Raw genomic sequence first — 25,814 nt, 5'->3', positions numbered from 1 at the left:
CCGAACTTCGTTAATATAATAAATTCGAGTAGGCCTATTAAAATATATATATATATAGCCTATAATTCGAACGAATATTAGGCAACCCTTAATATTCAATGATGTTATGGGCATTATTTTTTGTAAATGTGTTTGCTTGAACATTCTATTCAGATTCCGAGGCTTCTTCACGCCTGGTTAAGTTGTGAATCGCGAGCTCATTAGGCATACTAGCATGTTATAAATATCCTGGCCATGGATGCATTAATCATTGCATCTGTCTTTCAAAGATGTCAGGTAAAAAACGAATAAGCATCCTGTCCTTCGCCCAAAGAGGAAAGCCCCCTTAAAAAGGCCAGATTAGGCCCAGAGAAACACATAAACACATTAGAGGAGGAGATGGTGGAAGAGGAAGAGACAGTACAGGTGGACGAGGAAGAGACAGTAGGCCTACAGGTGGAAGAGGAAGAGACAGTACAGGTGGAGGAGGAAGAGACAGTGCAGGTGGAGGAGGAGGAGACGGTGGAAGAGATGGTGGAAGAAACAGTGGAGGAGGTGGCTAGAACAAAAGGAAGAAAAGTCCAGGAGCAGCCACCTACAAGACCTCTTTTAATAGTGAATGGACCTCTAAATGGCCATTCATTACTGTAGGAAGCACCAGCTCATATTACTGGTGCTCTATCTGCCGCCAAGAGACCTCCTGTGCCCATCCAGGTGTGCGGGATGTGACAAGGCATATAGGCAGTAAGGGGCATCAACCCAAACAGCATGCACTAAAGTCAGCCAGCACAATTAATACATCCAATTCTATGACTATGGCATATATAATGGGAACCAACACCAAAAATGATAAAAGAGTCCAAAAAGGCAACAAACACCTACATAATTCATAATTCTCTTTCTCTCTCTCTCTCTCCCAAATTGAATAAATACTTTGTAATTGGTTGAATTGTCAGTGCCATGTGTCAAATCTTTTCTGCAAGTCTGAGCAATTATTAACAACAACAAAACACTAATAATACTATGGGGGGAGGGGGTGCATACGGCAGGGGCGGGGCGGGGCGGGGCGGGGCGGGCGGAATGGGGGTGGGCTGGGGGCGTGGCCGGGGGGGGGGGATATGTCACTCTTGTCTGTCTTCAAAACTTGAGAGCCCTGAATCAGAATGGAATAGAACCGAAAATGTTGTTAGAAGAGTTGTTGAGGTGTGTGTACGTTTGAAAGATATGCTCTTCCTTTCTATCCCTGAGGCCTTATGACTGCAGTATGCATTTTGGTACAAACACAAATTCCCTGTTCCAACGAGGAACATGCGGAACATATTAGCAGGAACATGGGGACCTCCCTTGAGCAGGCATGAGCCACAATGTGTAAATAGTAGCAGGAAATGCTGTTGACATCCACGTGACAACAATAGCAAAACAGAAGGATGTGTATAGTGTATTGTGAAACGCCCCTCGAGACATCACTTTTCCCTAGTCTTGACATAAATATTCCAAGCTCAATTCCGCCCATGGAAACCCAGAATCTCACAAACCGAATTTCCGGTCACAGGAGAGGTGACACGCTGGCATGGGGAGGGCTGTATGTCTGGCAGAGCAGCGTTCAGTGAGCAACTATAGGCAAATGAGCTCGAGCGACTTCCGGTTACGATTTTTCAAAATAAAAGTCCCTTATTAGCCCCGTGTTTTCTTAAACTATCAGAGATATTAATTTCATAGTAACATCAAAATGGGTTAAAAACGATTCACTGATGTTACAAAAGTATGGTTTTCTTGTTTTAATATAATGAACAATGACTAAACAGACAATATTGTATTAAGAAAAAGTAAAACACACCCCATTATGCTGATAAAAGGATTATGCCTTCATTAAAGTTGGTTGAACTTGTTCAGAACTGTAAAGAAAGGGTAAAATATGTTTAGCAGTCATTATTCTGGTCATTCACTGTGAAAAAACACTTGACACACAGATCACACAGGTGAAAAGGGATTATCTCCAATGCCAGGGTATTGCCATGTGACACGTATCACTCTTTGCTGAAAAAACTAAAGATTGTGTCTCAATGAAAGGGGGTGGAATATGTTCAGGACACTCCAAACATTAAATAAAATGTGTGAAGTAGTTCAGATTTGCGTCCCTGAAGGCTCCACAATACTTTAAACATAGGTGATCAGACAGGCGAAAATGCATTATCTTCAATGGCAGGGCCATGGGACATGTATCACTCTTTGCTGAAAAAACTAAAGATTGTGTCTCAATGAAAGGGGGGTGGAATATGTTCAGGACACTCCAAACATTAAATAAAATGTGTGAAGTAGTTCAGATTTGCGTCCCTGAAGGCTCCACAATACTTTAAACATAGGTGATCAGACAGGCGAAAATGCATTATCTTCAATGGCAGGGCCATGTGACATGTATCACTCTTTGCTGAAAAAACTAAAGATTGTGTCTCAATGAAAGGGGGGTGGAATATGTTCAGGACACTCCAAACATTAAATAAAATGTGTGAAGTAGTTCAGATTTGCGTCCCTGAAGGCTCCACAATACTTTAAACATAGGTGATCAGACAGGCGAAAATGCATTATTTTCAATGGCAGGGCCATGTGACATGTATCGCTCTTTGCTGAAAAAACTAAAGATTGTGTCTCAATGAAAGGGGGTGGAATATGTTCAGGACACTCCAAACATTAAATAAAATGTGTGAAGTAGTTCAGATTTGCGTCCCTGAAGGCTCCACAATACTTTAAACATAGGTGATCAGACAGGCGAAAATGCATTATCTTCAATGGCAGGGCCATGTGACATGTATCACTCTTTGCTGAAAAAACTAAAGATTGTGTCTCAATGAAAGGGGGTGGAATATGTTCAGGACACTCCAAACATTAAATAAAATGTGTGAAGTAGTTCAGATTTGCGTCCCTGAAGGCTCCACAATACTTTAAACATAGGTGATCAGACAGGCGAAAATGCATTATTTTCAATGGCAGGGCCATGTGACATGTATCGCTCTTTGCTGAAAAAACTAAAGATTGTGTCTCAATGAAAGGGGGGTGGAATATGTTCAGGACACTCCAAACATTAAATAAAATGTGTGAAGTAGTTCAGATTTGCGTCCCTGAAGGCTCCACAATACTTTAAACATAGGTGATCAGACAGGCGAAAATGCATTATCTTCAATGGCAGGGCCATGTGACATGTATCACTCTTTGCTGAAAAAACTAAAGATTGTGTCTCAATGAAAGGGGGGTGGAATATGTTCAGGACACTCCAAACATTAAATAAAATGTGTGAAGTAGTTCAGATTTGCGTCCCTGAAGGCTCCACAATACTTTAAACATAGGTGATCAGACAGGCGAAAATGCATTATCTTCAATGGCAGGGCCATGTGACATGTATCACTCTTTGCTGAAAAAACTAAAGATTGTGTCTCAATGAAAGGGGGGTGGAATATGTTCAGGACACTCCAAACATTAAATAAAATGTGTGAAGTAGTTCAGATTTGCGTCCCTGAAGGCTCCACAATACTTTAAACATAGGTGATCAGACAGGCGAAAAATGCATTATCTTCAATGGCAGGGTCATGTGACATGTATCACTCTTTGCTGAAAAAACTAAAGATTGTGTCTCAATGAAAGGGGGGTGGAATATGTTCAGGACACTCCAAACATTAAATAAAATGTGTGAAGTAGTTCAGATTTGCGTCCCTAAAGGCTCCACAATACTTTAAACATAGGTGATCAGACAGGCGAAAATGCATTATTTTCAATGGCAGGGCCATGTGACATGTATCGCTCTTTGCTGAAAAAACTAAAGATTGTGTCTCAATGAAAGAGGGGTGGAATATGTTCAGGACACTCCAAACATTAAATAAAATGTGTGAAGTAGTTCAGATTTGCGTCCCTGAATGCTCCACAATACTTTAAACATAGGTGATCAGACAGGCGAAAAATGCATTATTTTCAATGGCAGGGCCATGTGATACGTATGACACTTTGCTGAAAAAACTAAAGATTGTGTCTCAATGAAAGGGGGGTGGAATATGTTCAGGACACTCCAAACATTAAATAAAATGTGTGAAGTAGTTGAGATTTACGTCCCTGAGTGCTCCACAATACTTTAAATGTACGTGTCACATGGCCCTGCCATTGAAGTTAATGCATTTTCGCCTGTCTGATCACCTATGTTTAAAGTATTGTGGAGCCTTCAGGGACGTAAATCTCAACTACTTTACAGATTTTATTTAATGTTTGGAGTGTCCTGAACATATTCCACCCCCCTTTCATTGAGACACAATCTTTAGTTTTTTCAGCAAAGAGTGATACATGTCACATGGCCCTGCCATTGAAGACAATGCATTTTCGCCTGTGTGTAGGCCTATGTTTAAAGTATTGTGGAGCATTCAGGGACGTAAATCTCAACTACTTCACACATTTTATTTAATGTTTGGAGTGTCCTGAACATATTCCACCCCCCTTTCATTGAGACACAATCTTTAGTTTTTTCAGCAAAGAGTGATACATGTCACATGGCCCTGCCATTGAAGTTAATGCATTTTCGCCTGTGTGTAGGACTATGTTTAAAGTATTGTGGAGCCTTCAGGGACGTAAATCTGAACTACTTCACACATTTTATTTAATGTTTGGAGTGTCCTGAACATATTCCACCCCCCTTTCATTGAGACACAATCTTTAGTTTTTTCAGCAAAGAGTGATACATGTCACATGGCCCTGCCATTGAAGATAATGCATTTTCGCCTGTCTGATCACCTATGTTTAAAGTATTGTGGAGCCTTCAGGGACGCAAATCTGAACTACTTCACACATTTTATTTAATGTTTGGAGTGTCCTGAACATATTCCACCCCCCTTTCATTGAGACACAATCTTTAGTTTTTTCAGCAAAGAGTGATACATGTCACATGGCCCTGCCATTGAAGACAATGCATTTTCGCCTGTGTGTAGGCCTATGTTTAAAGTATTGTGGAGCCTTCAGGGACGTAAATCTCAACTACTTCACACATTTTATTTAATGTTTGGAGTGTCCTGAACATATTCCACCCCCCTTTCATTGAGACACAATCTTTAGTTTTTTCAGCAAAGAGTGATACATGTCACATGGCCCTACCATTGAAGATAATGCATTTTCGCCTGTCTGATCACCTATGTTTAAAGTATTGTGGAGCATTCAGGGACGTAAATCTCAACTACTTCACACATTTTATTTAATGTTTGGAATGTCCTAAACATATTCCACCCCCCTTTCATTGAGACACAATCTTTAGTTTCATCAGCAAAGAGTGATACATGTCACATGGCAATACCCTGCCATTGAAGATAATGCATTTTCGCCTGTGTGATCTGTGTGTCAAGTGTTTTTTCACAGTGAATGACCAAAATAATGACTGCTAAACATATTTTACCCTTTCTTTACAGTGTTCTGAACATGTTCAACCAACTTTATTGAAGACATAATCCTTTTATCAGCAGATTGTTGTGTGTTTTACTGTTTCTTACTACAATATTTACAATGATGCCTGTTTAGTCAGTGTTCCCTATATTTAAACAAGAAAATCATACTTTTGTAACATCAGTGAATCGTTTTTAACCCATTTTGATGTTACTATGAAAGTAATATTAATTGTCAATTTTCAGCTACATCTTAGTCATTATCAAAGTATCCTGTACGCTTAAAATTAACTCACTATGTCTTACCTTGTTTTAAAGCAAGTTAATATAATGCACAGTTAACAAAATACCATTATAAAGTCTGATCTAGCGAGTAGACAGATTAGGACTTTATAATGACAAATAGGCTACTATAACTTTCAAACACGCTTTTAACTATTTTCCCGATCATTAGGACAAATGGAACAATAAAACTCGTTGCATATAAAAGGTTTTTATATTACCCAGTCGATTAACAGGGTTGTTTGTTATAAAAACCTTTCATTTGATACAACAAACTCATTTTACTTCCTCGTTTCGTTTTACTTCCTGGGGTTATTGTGGGTTATCGTTGCTAGCAGAACGGAACTGTCTGGCAGCTGTCTCAGTTTTCCGCTAGTAACAGCATTAGAGCCTGTTAGCCACCATGCTAGTGGATTCAAATGGAGCTTCAACACAGAAGCTAGCCGTCTCACTATTCAGGTCAACGGGTTTAGCTTTGCAGGGACTTGACAGGCACACACAAGGCTGGACGGGTTAGGCAGATAATTACGATAGTAACAAGGGCTGCGGTGACAGGTGTTCCGGCTGCATTGATGTGACAGATATAATTTGAATCCGCTGGGTAAACAGTGAAGATGTTATTTGACTCGGCCCAATTCCAACTTGTTTCCCTGTAAGCTTCACCGGCTAGCCAATGAGTGGAGTGGCCTATGGGGAGTCTGTTAGCGAACGGGTTAGCTTCGGATAGCTGTAGCTTCCGGGGTGCTGGCGAACCGGATGTTTTTATGAAACATTTTCCGGTCGGTCACTATCGTCCCATCCATCCATTGTTATCACTAGCAACCATTAAGTGAGTTTTTTAACAGGGGCACAGCATATCTCCGACCGTTCTGTCACTGACACAACTGTAGGAAAGTCCTGACAGAAGCAGAGGCAGAAAAGGGTTGGTGCTGGATATTGCTGACCGGCTAGCACTGTTTTCTCTCCCTCAGGACCTTCGGTTGTCCTGCCCATGTCGGGGCTCGTCCCTATCTTTCTTTCGTCCCTATCTTTCTTTCGTCCCTGTCCAAGTAAATGATAAGAGCTTACCGATTGGTTTGCGGCATACTGTTCCCCTCGATATGCCATCTAGGCGGAGTTTTTCCTCTATCCCGCTCGACACCAGTGTAGCGTCGTTCAACTTTTCCGAAGGATGGCCAGAGTTAGATGTTTCGAGGTTTAATATTGAATTACTAGGAACGGGCAGTAGGAGGTGTTTTTCTCATGAAAACAATACACCTCTGAATAACTTCTTTGACTTGACAACAAATAAATAAGTTACATAAATACACCGGCTTAAAGTTCAACACATCGGCTTATCACTCTGAATTTACTCTTCTCAGCTTTGAACTAAACAAACGCCTCATTCACACCCGAGACCCCACCCATTGTGACTGTTACTGCATTGACTGACCTATCTAATTCCCTGGTCATTCCCTCACCCTCCCCCCAGTCAAAAGCCCCTCATAACAGATCGACATTTCAAGACATAAAAGGGCCACCCACGAATCTAAGGTTAGATTTGCATGGGCAGTGTAGAAGGGCTTCTCCGCTACTATATAAATCTTAGTAGGAGACCTGTAGGCTACAGTTGGTAAACTTTTAGCATTACCACACTAAAACTAGTAACTGAAAACCAGATTGTCTCTATGATATTTATTTTGCCCGTTTTCTAAAAGTTTAAGTTTAAGCCTACAGCCTAGTTCATATTTCCCACAATTAGCTCATGCCGTAGTAGCTTACTTTTCATACATGGGCTCACTTTATAGTTGTTGTAGGCTATGCCTAGTGGTTGTGCGAAGAGGGCACTTGAGGTGTGTCCCCCTGGGGCACCACATGTTGCTAATCCGGGTTTTGTGGACACAAGGTGTGAACTACCCATATCCTCCAGACCTTTTGGCAGGAAGAACAAAGTGGAGAGAGCTCTCTGAAGTTGGGATGCTTTCCCCCCCTCTCTTCACCTTCGAGCCGATCACACACACATCTGCGTGTCTGGTGGTGTAATCTTGTGATTATTTTGGTTGTCTGACCCAGAGCAGCGTTCTACGCAACTGTAGTCCCAAATAAACCCTCTAATGTTCATAGACAGAATGTAGGCTATTTGGTGCATTTTTGTGTTTATTGTGTCATTACAAGGAGCTGAAAGTGTCCATCCCTCCATCAATTCAACACATTTTCAGTGGACAAAGTTGGCTTCCTGGTCCAGCACATCACAACACAACTTTTGCTTTTGTGCACAGAATTATCACTGTGCAATTTCGTGACACAAAATGCATGGTGACCTTCTGAGTCTGAAACAGGGTTGGTCTAAGGTCCCTCCATTCCCTATATTTTTGAATCTATAATAATCTAGCAAAACAATAGACTCTGTAACGACTCTCCGGCATGAAAGCATAAGTGCACGCAGAGGACATTTGCATTTTTGTGAACAGTATGCATTACAGAGTTACTAGGTTTCGTTACGTAATACAAAATGCATTCTGTCCCTGACAACTAGGTGGTGACAAATTGCACCTCATAAATTATAGAGGCCCTTGGCTGACTGAGGTCGCAAAGGTGCCCTCTCATAAATTTATGTAACCACTGCAGCTCATTCCATCCTTCCTCATGCTTCTTTCCAGACGTGTGAAGTGGGTGGGTTGAGCGGAGGGTCTCACTGAAATAAACTCCTCTCCATTGTCCCGCACATTGGTGTGAATGCAATTTCAGCTCATTTTTCAGACTGAGAGCACCACACGTCTTTGGAAAATTAAGTTAGTTAGTGGTGAGATATTCCTTTCCTTTTAATGCAATTCATCCATCATCTTATATCAGTTATGTAAAGTGTGTGTGTGTGTGTGTGTGGGCCACAATGCCACAGGCCTGTCCTTCAATACAGTGGAGTTTGTCTTGTTAGGCTGAGATGTGTAATATATCAATTGCTCTTGTGAATATAAATTTTGTCCTAAAAAAATACATAAATCAATGCTTCATTTGTTAAACATTTTGCTTTAATTTTCACATCACACTGATATATAAATAGATGACATGATAGTAAAAAGGTAATTTTACAAACATACAAACAACAGCTACTTTAAGTGATTAGTTAAGAGTAAACTGTTAATTCAGACAGCACAGTGAATGCACAGTGAGGGACTAATAGTAAGACTTAATGTTTCCATTCACTTTTTATCTTACTTTCCTCTCCCACTCCCCCTCTCTTTCTTTCCAACCTTTCTCTCTCTCTCTCTTTAATCATCATTGTATTTATCCCTGAGCAACTTAAGCCTTATTCTCTATCTCCACGTTTCCATGGTTATTGTTCAGTCCATCAACATTCTCTTGTACAACCTCTTTCTCCTCCTCCTCCGCACCTTCCTCTCTCTTTTCCTCGGCTTCTCCCTCATTCTTCACATCACATGACTTCTCCTCAGCTCCCTCCTTTTGTTTCTTCTCCTCCTCCTCCTCCTCCTCTTTTCTCTTTTTCTCTATCTTGGAGAGATGGTGGCATAGTGACTGGACGTAGGTAAACACACACATGGCGTCTGGGTGGTTCCCCATCAGCATCATATCAGACACATCCAGCAGGGGGCAGCAGTCTGCAAGCGACCTGGGACAGAGAGGCAGAGGGATGGAAAGTAGGTTTGAGTTGCTGTGATGTGGTTGTTATGAATGTAAGGCACTGCCCCTATACTCAAGTTGGTCCTCGGCACTCATCCTCTAGAACCTCTAGATGGGTCAAAATTTACAGAGAACAAACCATATCCACAAGAATCAATTAAGAGTAGTGCTAGTTGACTGGAAAGTCAGCATTGTGAGACAGTGAAGTTTGTATACATAAATACTTGTGTGTAAAGGATAGAGATATACAAAAAAAAAATAAGATTGAGAAAAATAAGATAAGTGATTTATATATATATATATTCTTTTATGGTCCAAATATTTAATCCTCTCCAGTAAAACGAATCATTGTTATAAGCCACTATCAAGACCTCACTGTTGACAACAATGACCTGTGCCCTTACGCCGCCCCACATAATAACTCAGTCAGCAGCAATCACCAGTGTGTTAACACTGAGCTGAGAAGACATCAGGGACCCACTGAACTCACCGAGGGAGGGGCTTTGCCCCGCACTGATGAAGCACTGAAATATATCCATCACCAGCCTTTTACCAAACCATTGTCAAATTTTCAGCCACTGATGCAGAGGAAGCATTACTGGGTCATAAGGTCCATAGAATGAGCGTGTGTTTCTTTTCTTCAGTTTCTTTTCTTATATCTTTTAGGCTTGACGTGGTGACACTACTAAATAAATGTTTTGTTGCCAAAAAAGGAGCTTGATTTTTTTTATGCCTGGTTTTCTGTTTTAGATGTGTGAATGGTGTAAGATGAGGTGTCACACACACACACACACATACTCTGCTTTGCTGAACGCCAGTGTGAAGTTCTTCTCTCTCTCATTGGCGTTAGGGAGGAGAAGTCGAACGCGTCAGGGAAGAACCGATGGATGAGAGCGCAGAACGCCAGACCATCACACCAAGATGAGGAGAAGTTCTCAATCTTCACACCCTATTGGTTGGAGAGAGACAGGACAGGAGATCACTCATCTAATCAGCATGGCCGAAGACTTCGACCCTACCCAGACGTGGTCATCTGCTTACCTCATAGTGTTGGGCTTTGCTGCGACACCATTGGAGGATTTTCTGTTTGATTGACCCTCCATTGGACACGCCTACTGCCACCCGCTGCACCTTGAAGTTTCGCTGAGCAGGAGGTCTAAGATAGAAAGAGGATCTATTAAACTACAGAGGGACCTAGTTTCATTGACGGGCAGCGAGCAAAGCAATGAGCAAAGTCCACCGTGCATAAACTAAAGCTGATTTAATAACTTGGCTAAATCATTTTTACTGATTTAATACCATGAGCAAGATCCTTAAGTGCAAACATGGGTAAGTCAGCACAGTGCTTCCACACACCACACGATCACTGTGGTCCATGCATGACGGACTTTGTTTGTTGCCCGTCAATTAAATTAATTCCCAGACTGTTAATTCCCATACACCAACACACAAACATTGACCAATGTCTAACACACACAAAATAGTAAAACAACATCTGTTTACACTACAGCTCTCCAACATATCAGTAAAATATACAATAAGGCATTAAACACAAACGGAACCCCATCAAGTTCACACGATGCTGCCTGATTACAATGTAAGATCAAGTAGAAACGGATCTCAGGACTGAAATAGGGATGAAGAGAGTTCTTATTCTGTATATGCAACGGTATGTACTACTAGAACTTGCCTCGTTCAGTGTTTAGTTACAACTGAATGATGTTTGGGGCACAAATTGATGTATAAGCTCCTCTAAGAAACATACACATCTACACATTTGTGACACATACAATTGTACTCCAATTGATGATGCTGGTGATGTTGATGGTGATAGTGTCGGGGTTTTACTTACTGGCCCTGTTCGAACTTGGCCATGGCATCTCTTCGTGCAGACGGGCGCGCTGACGCTCTGGGGCGGGGCGTTGACACAGGGGCGGTGGGCGTGGGCCTCTTCTTCTCTGTTTCATTGGCTTTTCCTTTCTCTTTCCCCACCCCCTCCCTCTCTTTCACCGGTTTTGGTTCATTCTTTGACTTACCCAACGGTTTCTTGTCTTCTTTCCCTTTCTGCTTCTCCGCAGGCTTCGTCTCTTTTTTGGATTTGGAGTCTTTTTCTCCCGTGGCTTTCTTCTTGTCTGTTTTACTCCCCTTGCTTTCCTCTTTCCTCACATTCGCTCCATTCTCCACCTCCTTTTCATCTGACTTACTGTTTTTATCATCTGTTTTCTGTTCTTCGTTCTCTTTCTCCTCCTCCCCATCCTTCTTTTCCTCAATCTTTTCCTTCACCTCCTCCATCTCTGTGCACTTTTCTTTGCTGTCATTTTCAGAGGCCCCTCCCTCAGTCTTGGCTGCCTCTTCATCATTGGCCACTGCTACCTGAGACTCCTCCTCCTCTTCTTCTCATTGGCCACTGCTACCTGAGACACCTCCTCCTCACTCTTCTCATTGGTTGTTTCCGCCTGCCCTGTGTTCCCGTTCTCCTCAGTTAGGTTCTCTGTGATGCTGTCCTTCACAGAGTCCTCTGTCTCTTTAGTGTCCTGCAAAGTTGAGACAAAATAAGTTAAACTGCTTAGGGGCAACAGTCATTTGTCTCATAGTAAGATTGACATTATACTTTTAGATGGGAGACTTCCCCAAAAGGGCTGAAAACACTGGTTAGTCATCTGTTTTTATAATGTCCTTTTTCAAATGTAGCCACTGAACAAGCTACGGTACTTGCTTAAAAGATATATAAAACCTTTCATGAATATGGTGGGACCAAGGCACTCTTCTTTTCAATAAAAAGCTTTATCAAATTGAGAGTTCATTGAGAATTCATATTAGAACTCTTAAAAACACTTGCTGCCAACATGTTTCGGTCTAGGATCAGGCCTTCATCAGGGCAAGGGCAAACATTCAGTGTCCCAGTCAGTAGGCTATATCCTACTCCAGCAAATCAGCTTTAGATATGCTTCAGCTGGAGTGGGCGGAGTAACCAAACAGCTGAGAAGTGCACAGTCTAAAAACATCAACCAGAAAACCAAAAACACAAACAGTTAGAAAATATCAGTGATAAATCCAGTATGATGACATTTCTAACCCATTGCCGTAAAAGAAGTAGGGCTGTCCTTAGGTGATTCCTTAAAATGTTTTACCATAGCATAATCACAATTACCAATTTTAGCTGCATATCTATGTTCGGTGAGTCGGTCTTGTAACCGGCGTTTAGTACGACCAACATAGAAGGCCTCACACAAAGAACAGTTCAACATATAAATGACATACGTAGTTTTGCAATTTATGAAGTGTTTAGTCATAAATATTTGTTGTGTGACTGGGTGGGTAAACCCTTTTGTCTTTACTACAAAGTCACATATTCTGCAACGTCCACATTTAAAGGTACCATTACGCACTTTAGGTAACCAGGTTGTCTGCTACTTTGCTGGTAAATGACTATGTACCAATCTATCACCAATTGTAGGAGCTCTTCTAAAGGAGAAGACCGGAGACTCCCTAAAGATATCACTAAGAGTCTCATCACATTGAAGGAGGTCCCAATTCTTTCTTATTATCTAGTGTATATTATAGGCCTCTGTGCTATAGCATTTGGTGAAAAAGACTCTGTCCTTTTTAGAGGTTACAGGTTTCCTTTGGAGCAGAGAATGGCGGTCAAGAGAGCTAGCTCTAACCAGTGCTGGCTCCAATACATTTGAAGGGTAACCGTGCTTTCTAAAGCGATTATACATCTCTACTTTTTATGCCAAAATCAAGATCATAATCACAAATCCTACGTAGCCTCTGGAATTGGCCAAAAGGGATGTTCTTAGTAAGTGTAGGTGGATGAAAACTAATGTAATTAATGTATTTGTATGTGCCTCCTTCCTAAATATCGTAGTATGTAAGTAACCATGGACATCTTTATAGATTTCCAGATCAAGGAAGTGGATTTTATCTTTATCATATTCAAGAGATGGCTTTACATTAGGATTTGCAGCATTCAAATAATCCTGAAATGACAATAGTTCTTGTTCTGTACCCCTCCACCAGAGAATCATGTCATCTATGTATCGTGCCCACCTCCTCCTTATTCTTCTCATTGGCCACTGCTACCTGAGACTCCTCCTCCTCACTCCTCTCATTGGTTGTTTCCGCCTGCCCTGTGTTCCCGTTCTCCTCAGTTAGGTTCTCTGTGATGCTGTCCTTCACAGAGTCCTCTGTCTCTTTAGTGTCCTGCAAAGTTGAGACAAAATAAGTTAAACTGCTTAGGGGCAACAGTCATTTGTCTCATAGTAAGATTGATATTATACTTGGAAGATGGGAGACTTCCCCAAAAGGGCTGAAAACACTTGTTAGTCATCTTTTTTGATAATGTCCCTTTTTCAAATGTAGCCACTGAACAAGCTACGGTACTTGCTTAAAAGACATATAAAACCTCCTTGCACTCAATAAAACCTGTGCACTGACAGTGTGTGATCTTAGGATGCTATTAATGCATGTGTATGGAAAGGGTGATGCGGAGAACTGAATCCCATAAGTCTCCCACAGTCTACGGAAAGCTCACCTTTTTCTTCCATAGGTCTCTTGGTTTACGACCTCACGACAGGGTTCAAGGACTGGAGCCTAACAATAGCTGAGATCTCACCTCCCATACAACTACATCACACCACTATTCAGAGCAATGGCACTGGGCACTGGCCCCTGTTCAGAGCAGTGGCAGTGGAAGACCAATATCCCATCTGAGCACCGCACACACATCAGCAGCCACGCAGTGAAAGAGGTGGCTAAACAATGACATGTACGAGACCTCATGGAGTGAGATGTACAATGTGTATTAAGCTTATAATTTACTGACAAACTATAGGTATAAGTGTAAAATTTGCATATCACTCAAAGGCGGGAATGTGTAGAGAATGTGTGTTTGTGTGTGCGTCCGTGTGTTCGTTTGTGTCTGTGTTTATCTATCAGTAGGTATCATTTGTATTCATGAGTAGTATATGTCTTGCTGTGTGTTCACCCTGTAGCTAAAGACTGGACCATTGGTCAACTTTGTTAATGAAAACTCAAAATCCCAGCATGCAGTTTTCTCTTATGACAGACCATGCGGTAGCCTCCTTTAGCCAACCGTTATATGACTATAAGCACAGACTCGCTGTTATATGAACCGTACTGTGGCATTAGTGATGTCACTCACCATGTTGTTGTTCACCTCTGTCAGGTTGTCCGGTGTGTCACTCTTAGAATTGTCCATTTCTCCTGATCGCTCTGCACAAAGTGAACCATCCATTGACAGTAATCTGAGTTTCACTCACAACACACAAAGGATACCCTCCCTCCTTCAGGCTCGGTCTCTCTCTCTTCCTAGTCCCAGTTCCTCCCAGTCTTTCCTTCTTCAGTCTTGTTGTGCACACTTGTTCTCTTTTCCTCACTCAATAACGCTCTCTATTTCTCTCTCTCTCTCTCCTCTCTCTCTCTCTCTCTCTCTCTCTCTCTGTCTCTCTCTCTGTCTCCGTCTTTCCTCTGTCTGACCTTTTCAAGAACACAGGCTCCAGAAATAGACAGAGTAGTACTGGCTCAATCAAACCCCACAACAGCTGCTACCAGTAGAAACCAAGTGATACCAGCATTACACACATGCGTGCACACACACACATGCGTGCACACACACACACACTCATACACATTCACACACACATACATGTGTAGTGCAAGTAGCATCATTGTTTTATAGAGAACTGAAGAGGAGAACGTCATCAATGAAGTCATACATCCACAGCTCAGTAAAACTAAGTGACATTTAACTCTCTCTCACTCGTTCACATATCCATACACACAAACACACGCACACACATAAGCTGTATACAAAATCATCATCATCATCATCATCATCTTTTAGGAAATGGTTTCTCATTGTCATGATCACACACACACACATACACACATTTTCTCTTTCGTTATTTATGCCAGAGAGGCATGTGCTGGTGAACACTGTTGTTGACATGTGCTGAACAGATACTGATACCATAGACCCTCAGCCACAAACACACACACACACACACACACACACACACACACACACACACACACACACACACACACACACACACAAACACACAGACACACAAACACACACACACACAAACACACACACACACACACACACACATAAACAAACACACACACAGATATTATATGATTACCATGTTCTTGTCACTTACCTTTGTAAATCCATTTAGGTCCTGAGCCTGTCTCTCTCTGTGCCTGTGTGCAGGTACGTGCGTGTGTGTGAGGGAGAGTGTCAGTCCTTTAACAATCCTGCTTTATACACACACTGATCTCTTTCTCAGAACCGTGTCAATGTAGGGCGCTTGTCTTAGCACCTCTCTTTCACCCCCTCACTCTATCCTCCCTCGTCTCCTCCCTCTCTCTCCCTTTTCTGTCCGTAAAGGGCTTTAGTGAACTCTCCACTGCAAGTGTCCAGCCACTTATCCCAGCCGATGTGGTGTGATGTGTGTGTGTATGCACGTGTGTGTGTGTGTGTGTGTGTGTGTGTGTGTGTGTGTGTGTGTGTGTGTGTGTGTGTGTGTGTGTGTGTGTGTGTGTGTGTGTGTGTGTGTGTCCTCTCTCTCCCTGTGATCTGTCCTCCTGCCCCTCTATGTCTTTCTCCTTCTCATATCTCTGAGTTCCTCTCTGTCCCCCTGTGTGGTGTGGTGCATCTTCTCCCTCAACACAAAACAGATGCTTTTAAAAATAAACTGCTATCTCTCTGCTCCCCCTGTCATTATCTCCCCCGCACTCTTCCTCTCCTGCCTTTAACAGCTCCTCTCCCTCCTCTGTGTCTCAGGATCTGTCAGCACCTCCATGTGTCTATCAATCTCTCTTCCTCCCTCCCTCCCTCCCTCCCTCCCTGTCTCCTCCTCTCTCTCTCTCTCTCTCTCTCTCTATTTCTCTCTCTCTCATCTGTCTTTCTTGTTCCTTCAAATGGTCTTCTGTGTTCTACTATAGAAACACAGATGTTATGGATACAAACTTCAGAAGGTGTTGCACTGATATTAAGAGTTTACTCTCAGTTTAGTGGTGTGTGTGTGGGGGGGGGGGTCTATGTTTGTACAATGTGAATGCACTTTGCAACTGCATGAGTGCTGAAGATGATAAAGAATCCACCCCTGCTCTTATCTTAAGAAGTGTTTATCTCACCAACTACTCTCTCTCTCTTCCTCTCTCATTCTCTCTCTCTCTCTCTCTCTCTCTCTCTCTTTCTAACATGAATGCATGAACACCTACCCTATCTCCACATTCCTCTCCAACAGACACCAATCTCTACTTCTCTCTCTCTCTCTTCGCTCTCTAACAGACACCAGTCTCTACTTCTCCTCAAATAACCAGTGACCTGATGTCTGCAATCATTTTACTTTGAAAGGAAGAGGGAAAAAGGTTCATAATGGCCAACCATTATGTCACAGGAAAACAGCCAGAAGTTGAACATAATGAGTATTTGGTTTTGGGTATCTGACCATTCAGATGTGGCAGATATTCACCATGACAAGACGTGGTTGCTACACAGGAGAGTATTTTCTCATGATATTAATCATGTCTTGATGTACTGAGTGAATATATTAACTGACTGTATATATTAACTGACTGTATATAACTGTATATTAACTGACTGCACCAACAGCTGCACCTCCAGTCACCAGTCCGTCAAGCTCCTCAAGTTCGCGGACGACACCACCCTCATTGGGCTCATCTCTGGTGGTGATGAGTCTGCCTACAGGTGGGAGATTGACCATCTGGTGACCTGGTGTGGACAGAACAATCTGGAGCTCAACGCACTGAAAACAGTGGAGATGGTTGCTCGATTTCAGGAAGAACCCAGCCCCTCCCAACCCCATCACCGCTGAGTGACGCCCCCAGTTGACAGTGGTGGAGGTCCATGCCGCTTCCTGGGGCACCATCATCTCCCAGGACCTCAAGTGGGAGCTAAACATCATTCTCCCTCACCAAAAAGGCACATCAGAGGATGTACTTCCTGCGGCAGCTGAAGAAATTCAACCTTGCCAAAGGCAATGATGGTGAACTTTTACACCTCCATCATTGAGTCCATCCTCACCTCCTCCATCACCATCTGGTACGCTGCTGCCACTGCCAAAGACAAAAGCAGACTGCAGCGTGTCATTCGTTCTGCGGAGAAGGTGATTGGCTGCAATTTGCCATCTCTCCAGATTTGTATGCATCCAGACCCTGAGGCGATGCAGGGAGAATTATGGCTGATCCCTCCCACCCTGACACAAACTCCTTGTGCCACTCCCCCTCCGTGCAGAAGGCTGCGGTCCATCAGGACCAAAACCGCTCACGCCACACCTGAGCAGCTTCTTCCCGTCTGCGGTTGTCCTCATCAACAAGGCCCGGGACCCCCGCCCCCCAACACGGACTCTAATCCCTTTTTTGCACACTCCTGCTGTAACCTAATATGTGTATTGTTTATTGTGTATGTTTATTGTTTGCACCATTGTACCACAAATAATTCCTCATAGGTGAAAACCTACTTGGCAGTAAAAACCTTTCTGATTCTGATTCTGATTCTGATTCTGATTCTGATATATGTAATGACTGTATATTAACTGACTGTATATATGTAATGACTGTATATATGAACTGACTGTATATATGAACTGACTGTAAATATGTCTTGACTGTATATATGAACTGACTGTATATATGTAATGACTGTAAAGAATATAGAAAGAAACTCTTTGAGGAAGACCTCCTTGCACGGATTAATGTGATGTTTCAAACAGACAGTAGAGGGCGCACTACACATTTGCAGCATCTTCAGGTGGCATACTGTATGTATACATAGTAGTGAAACATTTAACCTGATTTGCGTTTATTTTGTGAGGGCAAATGTACCGTGAATTATAAGATTACCTTAGCATTGGCACAGATTCATTTGAATATGCATCAGAGAAACCAATTTGGCAATCCAGTCCTGGACAAAAGTCTGTAAAAATGGGTATGAAAAGTTTATTTCTTTTTTCAACCAACATTCTTGTATAAATTACAATGGTGGGTCCTGAAAGCGTCTCCTGTGACAAAGCGAATAGCACTATGGTATACAGAGTCCAGGAGTTTTAAGGTAGAGGGTGCAGCATACATGTAAACAATGTCACCATAGTCAAGAACTGACAAAATTGTTGATTGCACTATTTCCATTCGGTTTTCAAAAGTAAAACAAGATCTAATTCTATAAAGAGAGCCCAGTTTAATTTTAACCTTCTTAGCTAGGTCAAGAACATGTGATTTAAATGACAGCCTATCATCTAGCCAGATACCTAGGTATTTATAGCAAGGAACTTGCTCAATATTAGTTCCAGAACGGGTGCAGATCCTATGGGTGGAGGGGACATTATTTCTACCATTGGAGAAAATCATGAATTTAGTCTTAGACTCATTCAGCATCAATTTGAGGGACTTTAGGGATTCCCTTACACAATCAAAAGCATGTTGAAGGTTTGAAACGGCTTGATCTATAGAGGGCGCTGAGGCATACAAAATTGTATCATCGGCATAAAAATGGGCTTTGCAATGTTCTAGAGGGTCACAGATATTATTAATGTAAAGTGAGAACAATACCGGACCTAAAATAGAGCCCTGGGGGACACCAGAATGAATTACTAGGGCCTCAGATGTTAGGCCTGCAACATCTATACATTGTGTTCTATCTGTGAAATAGTTTTTGAACCCTCTAAGGGAGACATTATCAAATCCCAGGGAGTCCAGTTTGCCAAAACGTATCTCATGGTTTACTGTATCAAAAGCTTTTGACAGGTCAATAAATAAAGCGGCACAACATTGTTTCTTGTCTACAGCAGAGGCTATGTCATTTACCACAAGGGTTGTTGCAGTAATGGTACTGTGGCCAGCTCTGAAACCTGAGTTGCTTACAATTTCCGCCCCTTGCAGAAGAAATCGGAGCGCTCACATTTGTACACATTCTCTCTCACCTTCATCTGAATCAGTTGATGTAGGTCATGACATGATTGTCTTTTTGACCAACAAAGATTGAGATGATCAGTCATGACATGATCAAACATGGCATTGGGTGAATGAGCGACTGGGGTGATGTTCAAGTGTATGTGTCATTTACACAATATGTCAAGAAAAACTGTATACTGAAATGCTTGTGGTGAGACTCTATAGATATTATATAGCTGTGCATAACCTAATAAATACAGCATAACCAAATATATAATCAATAACAAAAAAGAGGCCATATCTAATAGATATCCTATGTCCTGCAGGTAGAAGATGTTCTTTAACCTGCTGGTTCTGGATGGGATGCTGCAGTGTGTGGGGGGGTTGATTTGTCCTTAATGATTTTGTGTGCCCTCCTCAGACATTGCTGCTGAAAGATGTCATGAAGGGCTGGGAATGTGTTGCCGATGATGAGTTCTGCTTTTCTCACCGCTCTCTGGAGGGCTTGCGGTCAGCGAGGGAACAGTTAAGTTACCAGACGGTCAGTATGCTCTCTGTGGTGCATTTGTAGAAGTTGGGTAAGATTTTGTGGGGAAAACAACAAGTAGAGTGGTTGCCGGGCAGATTTCACCACCGTGTTAGTGTGGAGAGGCCAGGTAAGGTCATGGGTGAGGTGCGTGCCAGGGAATGTATTGCTGCGGACTCTTTCCGCTGCAGCTCTGTCTGCTGATGTTGAGACAGAGATTACTAACATTGCGCCACAGTTGCAGGGCCCCTGCCTTCCTCTCTGTAGGCGGACTCATCACCATCCACGATGAGGCCCAGAGCGGTGGTGTCTTCCGCAAACTTGAAAAGGATGTAGGAGTCGTACCTGGCGGCGCAGCCAGGTGCAAACAGAGCACACAGGAGGGGACCAAGCACACATCCCTGTGGTGCTCCTGCGCACAGAGTCATTGTAGAGGAAGTGTGGCCACCGATTTTCACCACCTGTGATCTGCTCATCAGAGAGTCCATAATCCAGTTTCACAGATGGATGCGTATTCATATGTTTTCTGAGCGTGGTGATGATGCTTGGCTGGGATGATTGTATTAAAAGCTGAGCTGTAATCAATGAGCAACATTCTCACACATGTGTTTTTTCTGTCCAGGTGTGAGAGGGCAGTGTGCATCACCTATGGATCGGTTCATACCACATGCAAATTGAAGAGGGTCCATGGAAGCGGGGGGAGTTTTGTCTAGCCCCTCAAAGCACTTCATGATTTTGAGGTCAGGGTGACCAGTTCCTGGGGACTGAGGCAATGGTGGTCCTTTTGAAGCATGTGGGAATCACAGATGGGTTGTGCAAAGTGGCAGGCAATTTAGCCGATTGTTTAGGCTATGTGTACATGCGGAAAGTTCGTTAAACCATCATGGGCAATGTCACCAGTATTATTCATGCATTTAGCTCAGGGGTGTTAAAGCCTAATATATCTTTAATTTTTAATTTTTCCAATGCGTGGATTTTTTAATCTATGCTTGTTTTGTTTTGAGAGGGAATAAACTGGCGTTGACAAAGGTATGACCATTTTCATGATTTCCTGTGCAGTGGACCTTTTAACTGTGTACAGATTCACTCACACACATGCCTCTGTAGAACGTTGACCGTTACTTCCCCCGCGAAATGATTGTGTGAACTTGTGTAAATGTGTGCAGTGTTGGTTGTTTGTCAAAATGCTGCTCCTCGGTGCTAAGGCGGCAGCCTCGTTCTGACACCGTGTCATGAAAGGCTTGGATGTGAGGAGTACGCGGATCCACCATCAGTAAACACAACCGATTTTCCCGGACAGAAATGCAGATGAGGCAGTGAGAGAAAAAGACAAGCTGAGCGGAGAGGACGATCGGGTAAGTCCGTTGGAATGCTTTGCTCTCTTTGACACTTCACCGAAAATAGTCGCACTAGACACATCCAACATGCTAACAGTGGATGGGGTACTCCTGGGGGATGTGTGTGTAGACAGTAGGGTGTATAATGTAGGAATTTTAAGAAACCACGAATGCCCTTAGAACAATGTGGAACAGAAAGCACGTACCGTTATATTAATTTGTATTATATATTAAACGCAGTCCGAATATTGCTCGCATCGTTTGCACTCCCAGTGAATGTAAATCAACGTGTTGAAATGTTAGCTGCAACTGACCAACAGTGAACGCGCAATAGTCTCCTCCCGGTTAGGAATTGCGAAAGGAACATAACAGTGAGCTTGCCAAACCACCACTGTTGATTTAAACTCTGTTTCTGTAGTAGTCTTTTTGTCGTTTGCTGGGCTATATCTGAGTAAATGGATTTTCCAAACGCATATTCATATAAGGATCAATGATACCCTGTGTTGTGAAAGTGTTGGCCTACTCCTTTATGATTTTAGGGTTACTGGATGGCATAAAAAAAAACGTTAGTATCTTTGCAAACGACGAGCAAAGCCGTACAAATGTGACAAAAACGCAAATTACCGTCATCCTGGAGCGTGTTTTGAGAAAGAGAGAACTTTGTGCGCACTTAACAGTGTTTTAACACCTTCAATCCTCTGCAACTCTCAAACAATTGAAGGGGAGTGACAATAAATTAGTCTTTTATTGTTTTATCTCAATTTAAAATTTTGTCTGTATTTTTATTGTATTTCATTTGGGATGATGACCATCCTCAAAATAAATATATCCAGACCACACCATAATCAATGTATTATTCCACAATTGTAAAAGTAGTTCACCACATTAAACAAACACAGGCCACTGGCTGATGGTCATTTGTGTACAGATGTTTGGATGAGTCTGTGCTTGTTGTGTAAGTTTTTGCGTGTATGCCACCAGCATATGACGTAGTTTGTCATGCTGGAAGTGTGTATACGTGTATGTGTGTGTATGTGTGTGTGTGTGTGTGTGTGTGTGTGTGTGTGTGTGTGTGTGTGTGTGTGTGTGCGTGCCAGTGTGTGTTTTTGAGTGAGAGGTCTTATGATCCTGAGTGTGAAAGTGCCATTTTGAGCCTCTTATTCCATGTGCAGTTGCATCATGTGTCATGGGATCATACTGGGGAAGCCTGCATAGGAAGAAGTCATCAGATGAGCAATGCACACACACACACACACACACACAGAAACACACACTCACACACGCATGCATGCATCAGCAAAACACACAATTTACACTCAGTTGATGTAAGACACAGCTCAGTCGTGGAACACTTTTGTTAATGATGCTGTCAAAACACACACATGGACATTCATACACATATTTTCATACACACACATGTACATATTATAGCCATAACCACAGTTGTAGACGCTCATACAACTGCTTGCACACACAAACACACATACACACTTTGATGTTGTGTTTGGATAATAGCCTGTGCTTGTTGCACACAAACACATAGGGCTGGACAACACTAACCCCAGAGATGTTTGACCTTGGCCCTCTTTATACTTCATGTGCTTTGCGGAAGATAATGACCTCATTGTATATAGGATATTTATGGTCATTGTCTTATGACAGCCTTGCATTTTGACCAGTTTCCTGTTTTTTATTCTTGATTTTCGTCGTGTGAAGAGGAAATTGACAGACAGCTAAAGAAAAAAAAATAGGAAGCATTTTGGTCAGTGCAGTCAGTATATCTGCTAAGTATGTGTATTTCGTTAAAGGAGGTGCAAAAGCAGGTGTCATGACTCTAACAAAATATCTTTATTGAGTTTCATCCAAGGACATTGTGGAGTGTATAAATACCATGGCTCACACGTAGCAAACTAGTAGAAAAACTGCTCCATTCTAAAAACCACTGATTTGGTGAAGAATCTACTGACCACTCAAAAGCCTTTTGAATAGTCACCTCTCGTTTATGTGTGTTTGTTGGGTGTAGAGTAAACACAATAAACATGCACAGTTTAAAAAAAAAAAAAAGAATCACAATATTATCTCACTGTGACTGACCAGTTCTGTGGGGAAACAGTAATGGCTTCATACTGTTCAGTTCACAATATTTGACATTATAGACATATTTACCCAAAGCGACTGACAGTATTACACAGCCATACATCTTATTATCACTATGCAATGATTCCTGGGTCTCAAACCTTGATGTTGTCAACACTTTGCTCTACTTACTCAAGAATAAGGATGTTCATGACATAAACGATGAACCCAGACGTAACACGTAAGCTCCACTCAACACACCACTTTTAATAACCCTTTCAAAAATCAATTCTGCAACATGTAAATATGACCATGGAATAAAGAGGAGGGGCCTACACAATCAAAGTTATAATTGTCACAGTGTGTCCTAATGTGTGATGTGCTAAGTTGTTAGAGAACCAAAAGATGATCTCTTGTGTGATCGACTATCCAATAGACTCAACATCTGTGGGCTGCTTTGGGTGAGGTCATATGCCTCAGTGTGTGTGTGTGTGTGTCTGTGTGTGTGTGTTTGTTATAATACTGGGTCAGGTACTTGTGAAACATGCTATGCGACATTCTTCATTCTTTCTGCATGTGCCAAACAGACAAGGGTTCTCTCTCCTGTGAGGTGAGAGAGGAAATGAGTGAGGACCGAAGGGAAAGAGACAGAGAGTGAGAACAGGGTGAGAGAGAGGGAGGGCAGGGGGAGAGAAGAGAGAGAACAGGGAGAGGGAGAGAGGGAGGGAGGGAGAAACAAGGGAGAGAGAGCGGGAGAGAGAGAATGAGGGAGGGAGAGGGAGAGAGCAGGGGAATAGAGAGAGGAAGGGAGGGAGAGAGAGAGCAGGGGGATAGAGAGAGGAAGGGAGGGAGAGAGAGCAGGGGGAGAGAGAGAGCAGAGAGGGGAACTATATAAGGATGAAGGAGTGTGTTAGTGTGTCAGTGAGTGAAGGCGAGTGGGTGTGTGCGTGCGTGCTGCAGAACACCCCACAGTTTGTGAGAGTGAAAGGGAAAGTGAAGGACTGAGAGAGAGAGAGAGAGAGAGAGAGAGAAAAAAGAAGAGGACATCAGAAGACTTAAGTATCACAAAACAGAGAGAGAAAGTATCTGCATACAGAGGAACAGGATCAGTGAGTTATCTTTGCATCACTCCTTCACCACTCTTCTCCTCCGCCTCTCTCTCTCTCTCTCTCTCTCGGTTTTCTCTTCATCTTCCTCATTCTGTTCATCTCTTTCTTTTGCAAATGTCTTTCTACATTCTGAAGTATCTTTCTTGTCTTTTAACTTCCTGCAGGTGTTCAGCTGAGAACAACCACAAGCCCCAGCAGCACAGAAGAGTGTGTCTGTGTGTGTGAGAGTGAAGAGTGTCTCTGTGTGTCTGTGTGTGTGAGAGTGTGAAGAGTGTCTCTGAGTGTCTGGTGTGGTGTGTGAGAGAGAGTGTGCAGGTGGCCAGAGTGAGTTGGAGTGTAGACCTGTGTGCTTGTGTGTGTGTGTGTGTGTGAGTGTGTGTCCGTGTGTGATTTGTGAAGATGCTAGGCTGCTGTGGTGGTGGGCTGCGTGTGCGGTCCTGGCTGACCTTTGCCTCGGGGCTGTTTGAGTGTCTGTGTTTCGCCGGGGCTGTGTTTGGCTGGGCCTCGCTTGTCTTCGTGCTCAAGAGTGACGGCTACTTCAGTGAGCTCTGTGTCAACACTACCAGTAGCAATGGCACATACACCACAGGTCAGTAGTACACTCATATGTGTGTGTGTGTGTGTGTGTGTGTGTCTGTATGTATGTATGTCTGTGTGTGTGTGTAAGAGTCAGTTAGTGACACTATCACACTATCGCTGTATCTATTTGTATCTGTATAATTTATGGATGTTTTTAGCATGGACACGTACTATATTGGATAATATATGTGTGTTATATATTGAATAATATATGTGTGTTATATATTGAATAATATATGTGTGTTATATATTGGATAATATATGTGTGTTATATATTGGATAATACATGCTGTGTTGCAGACTGCAGTGAGCAGGACGAGAAGCTCTCTCTCATCTTTACTATCGCGTCATTCATGAACAACTTCCTCACACTACCCAACGGCTTCCTGTTTGACCGCTTCGGCACCATGGTTACCCGGCTCCTTGGAATGTGAGTCAGATTCTGTGCGTATGTGTGAGAGAATGTGTCTGCGTCTGTGTGTGTGTGTGTGTGTGTTGTGTGTGTGTGTGTGTGTGTGTGTGTGTGTGTGTGTGTGTGTGTGTCTATGCGATGGTAGCCAGCTAGTAGAACTGTGCACTGAGGAAACCTCACTCCCGAACACCTTAAAAGACGTGCTAGCGGAGGACACTAGGACCCATGGCTTTTAGGCTCCTTGCTAGCACGCCTGCCTCCCGTGCCTGAAGTTGCGAGTTGCGAGGTCGAGTAAGGTGCGTGACTGTGCTTATCTACACTGCACGGATGCCGCTACTGCACTTTTCTGCGGGTTGTGTCAGCGCTCTACGACTCCACCACTCTGTGTTTCCTCCTGCACTGACTCTCCCCCTCGTCTCCTCACTATGTGACTGCCACTGACTCTCCCCCTCGTCTCCTCACTATGTGACTGCCACTGACTCTCCCCCTCGTCTCCTCACTATATGACTGTGCCACACGCAGATGCATAGCATATTAGAATCG

General features: G+C 42.8%; 2 protein-coding genes across 2 annotated transcripts in view; one reads left to right on the top strand and one right to left on the bottom strand.

Annotated features, from left to right (window-relative positions):
• smtnl1 (smoothelin-like 1) overlaps positions 1-15,802 on the bottom strand; it is a 31,852-nt gene extending 16,050 nt beyond the window's left edge. The window contains 8 exon segments of the mRNA XM_042708000.1: positions 6,735-9,273; positions 10,083-10,131; positions 10,134-10,233; positions 10,326-10,440; positions 11,137-11,818; positions 13,371-13,490; positions 14,452-14,522; positions 15,476-15,802. Of these exon segments, the coding sequence (XP_042563934.1) occupies positions 8,946-9,273; positions 10,083-10,131; positions 10,134-10,233; positions 10,326-10,440; positions 11,137-11,576 (1,032 nt within the window). The 5' untranslated portion in view covers positions 11,577-11,818; positions 13,371-13,490; positions 14,452-14,522; positions 15,476-15,802 and the 3' untranslated portion in view covers positions 6,735-8,945.
• A 4,482-nt stretch (positions 15,803-20,284) lies between these two features.
• Positions 20,285-25,814, top strand: part of slc43a3b (solute carrier family 43 member 3b) — a 16,532-nt gene continuing 11,002 nt past the window's right edge. The window contains exons 1-3 of the mRNA XM_031569789.2: positions 20,285-21,113; positions 24,445-24,869; positions 25,160-25,289. Coding sequence (XP_031425649.1) covers positions 24,680-24,869; positions 25,160-25,289 — 320 coding nt within the window. The 5' untranslated portion in view covers positions 20,285-21,113; positions 24,445-24,679. The remainder of the gene's footprint in view (positions 21,114-24,444; positions 24,870-25,159; positions 25,290-25,814) is intronic.

Source organism: Clupea harengus, chromosome 6, assembly GCF_900700415.2.
Source record: "Clupea harengus chromosome 6, Ch_v2.0.2, whole genome shotgun sequence".
NCBI lineage: Eukaryota > Metazoa > Chordata > Actinopteri > Clupeiformes > Clupeidae > Clupea > Clupea harengus.
This window is presented reverse-complemented; position numbering and strand designations above follow the sequence as displayed.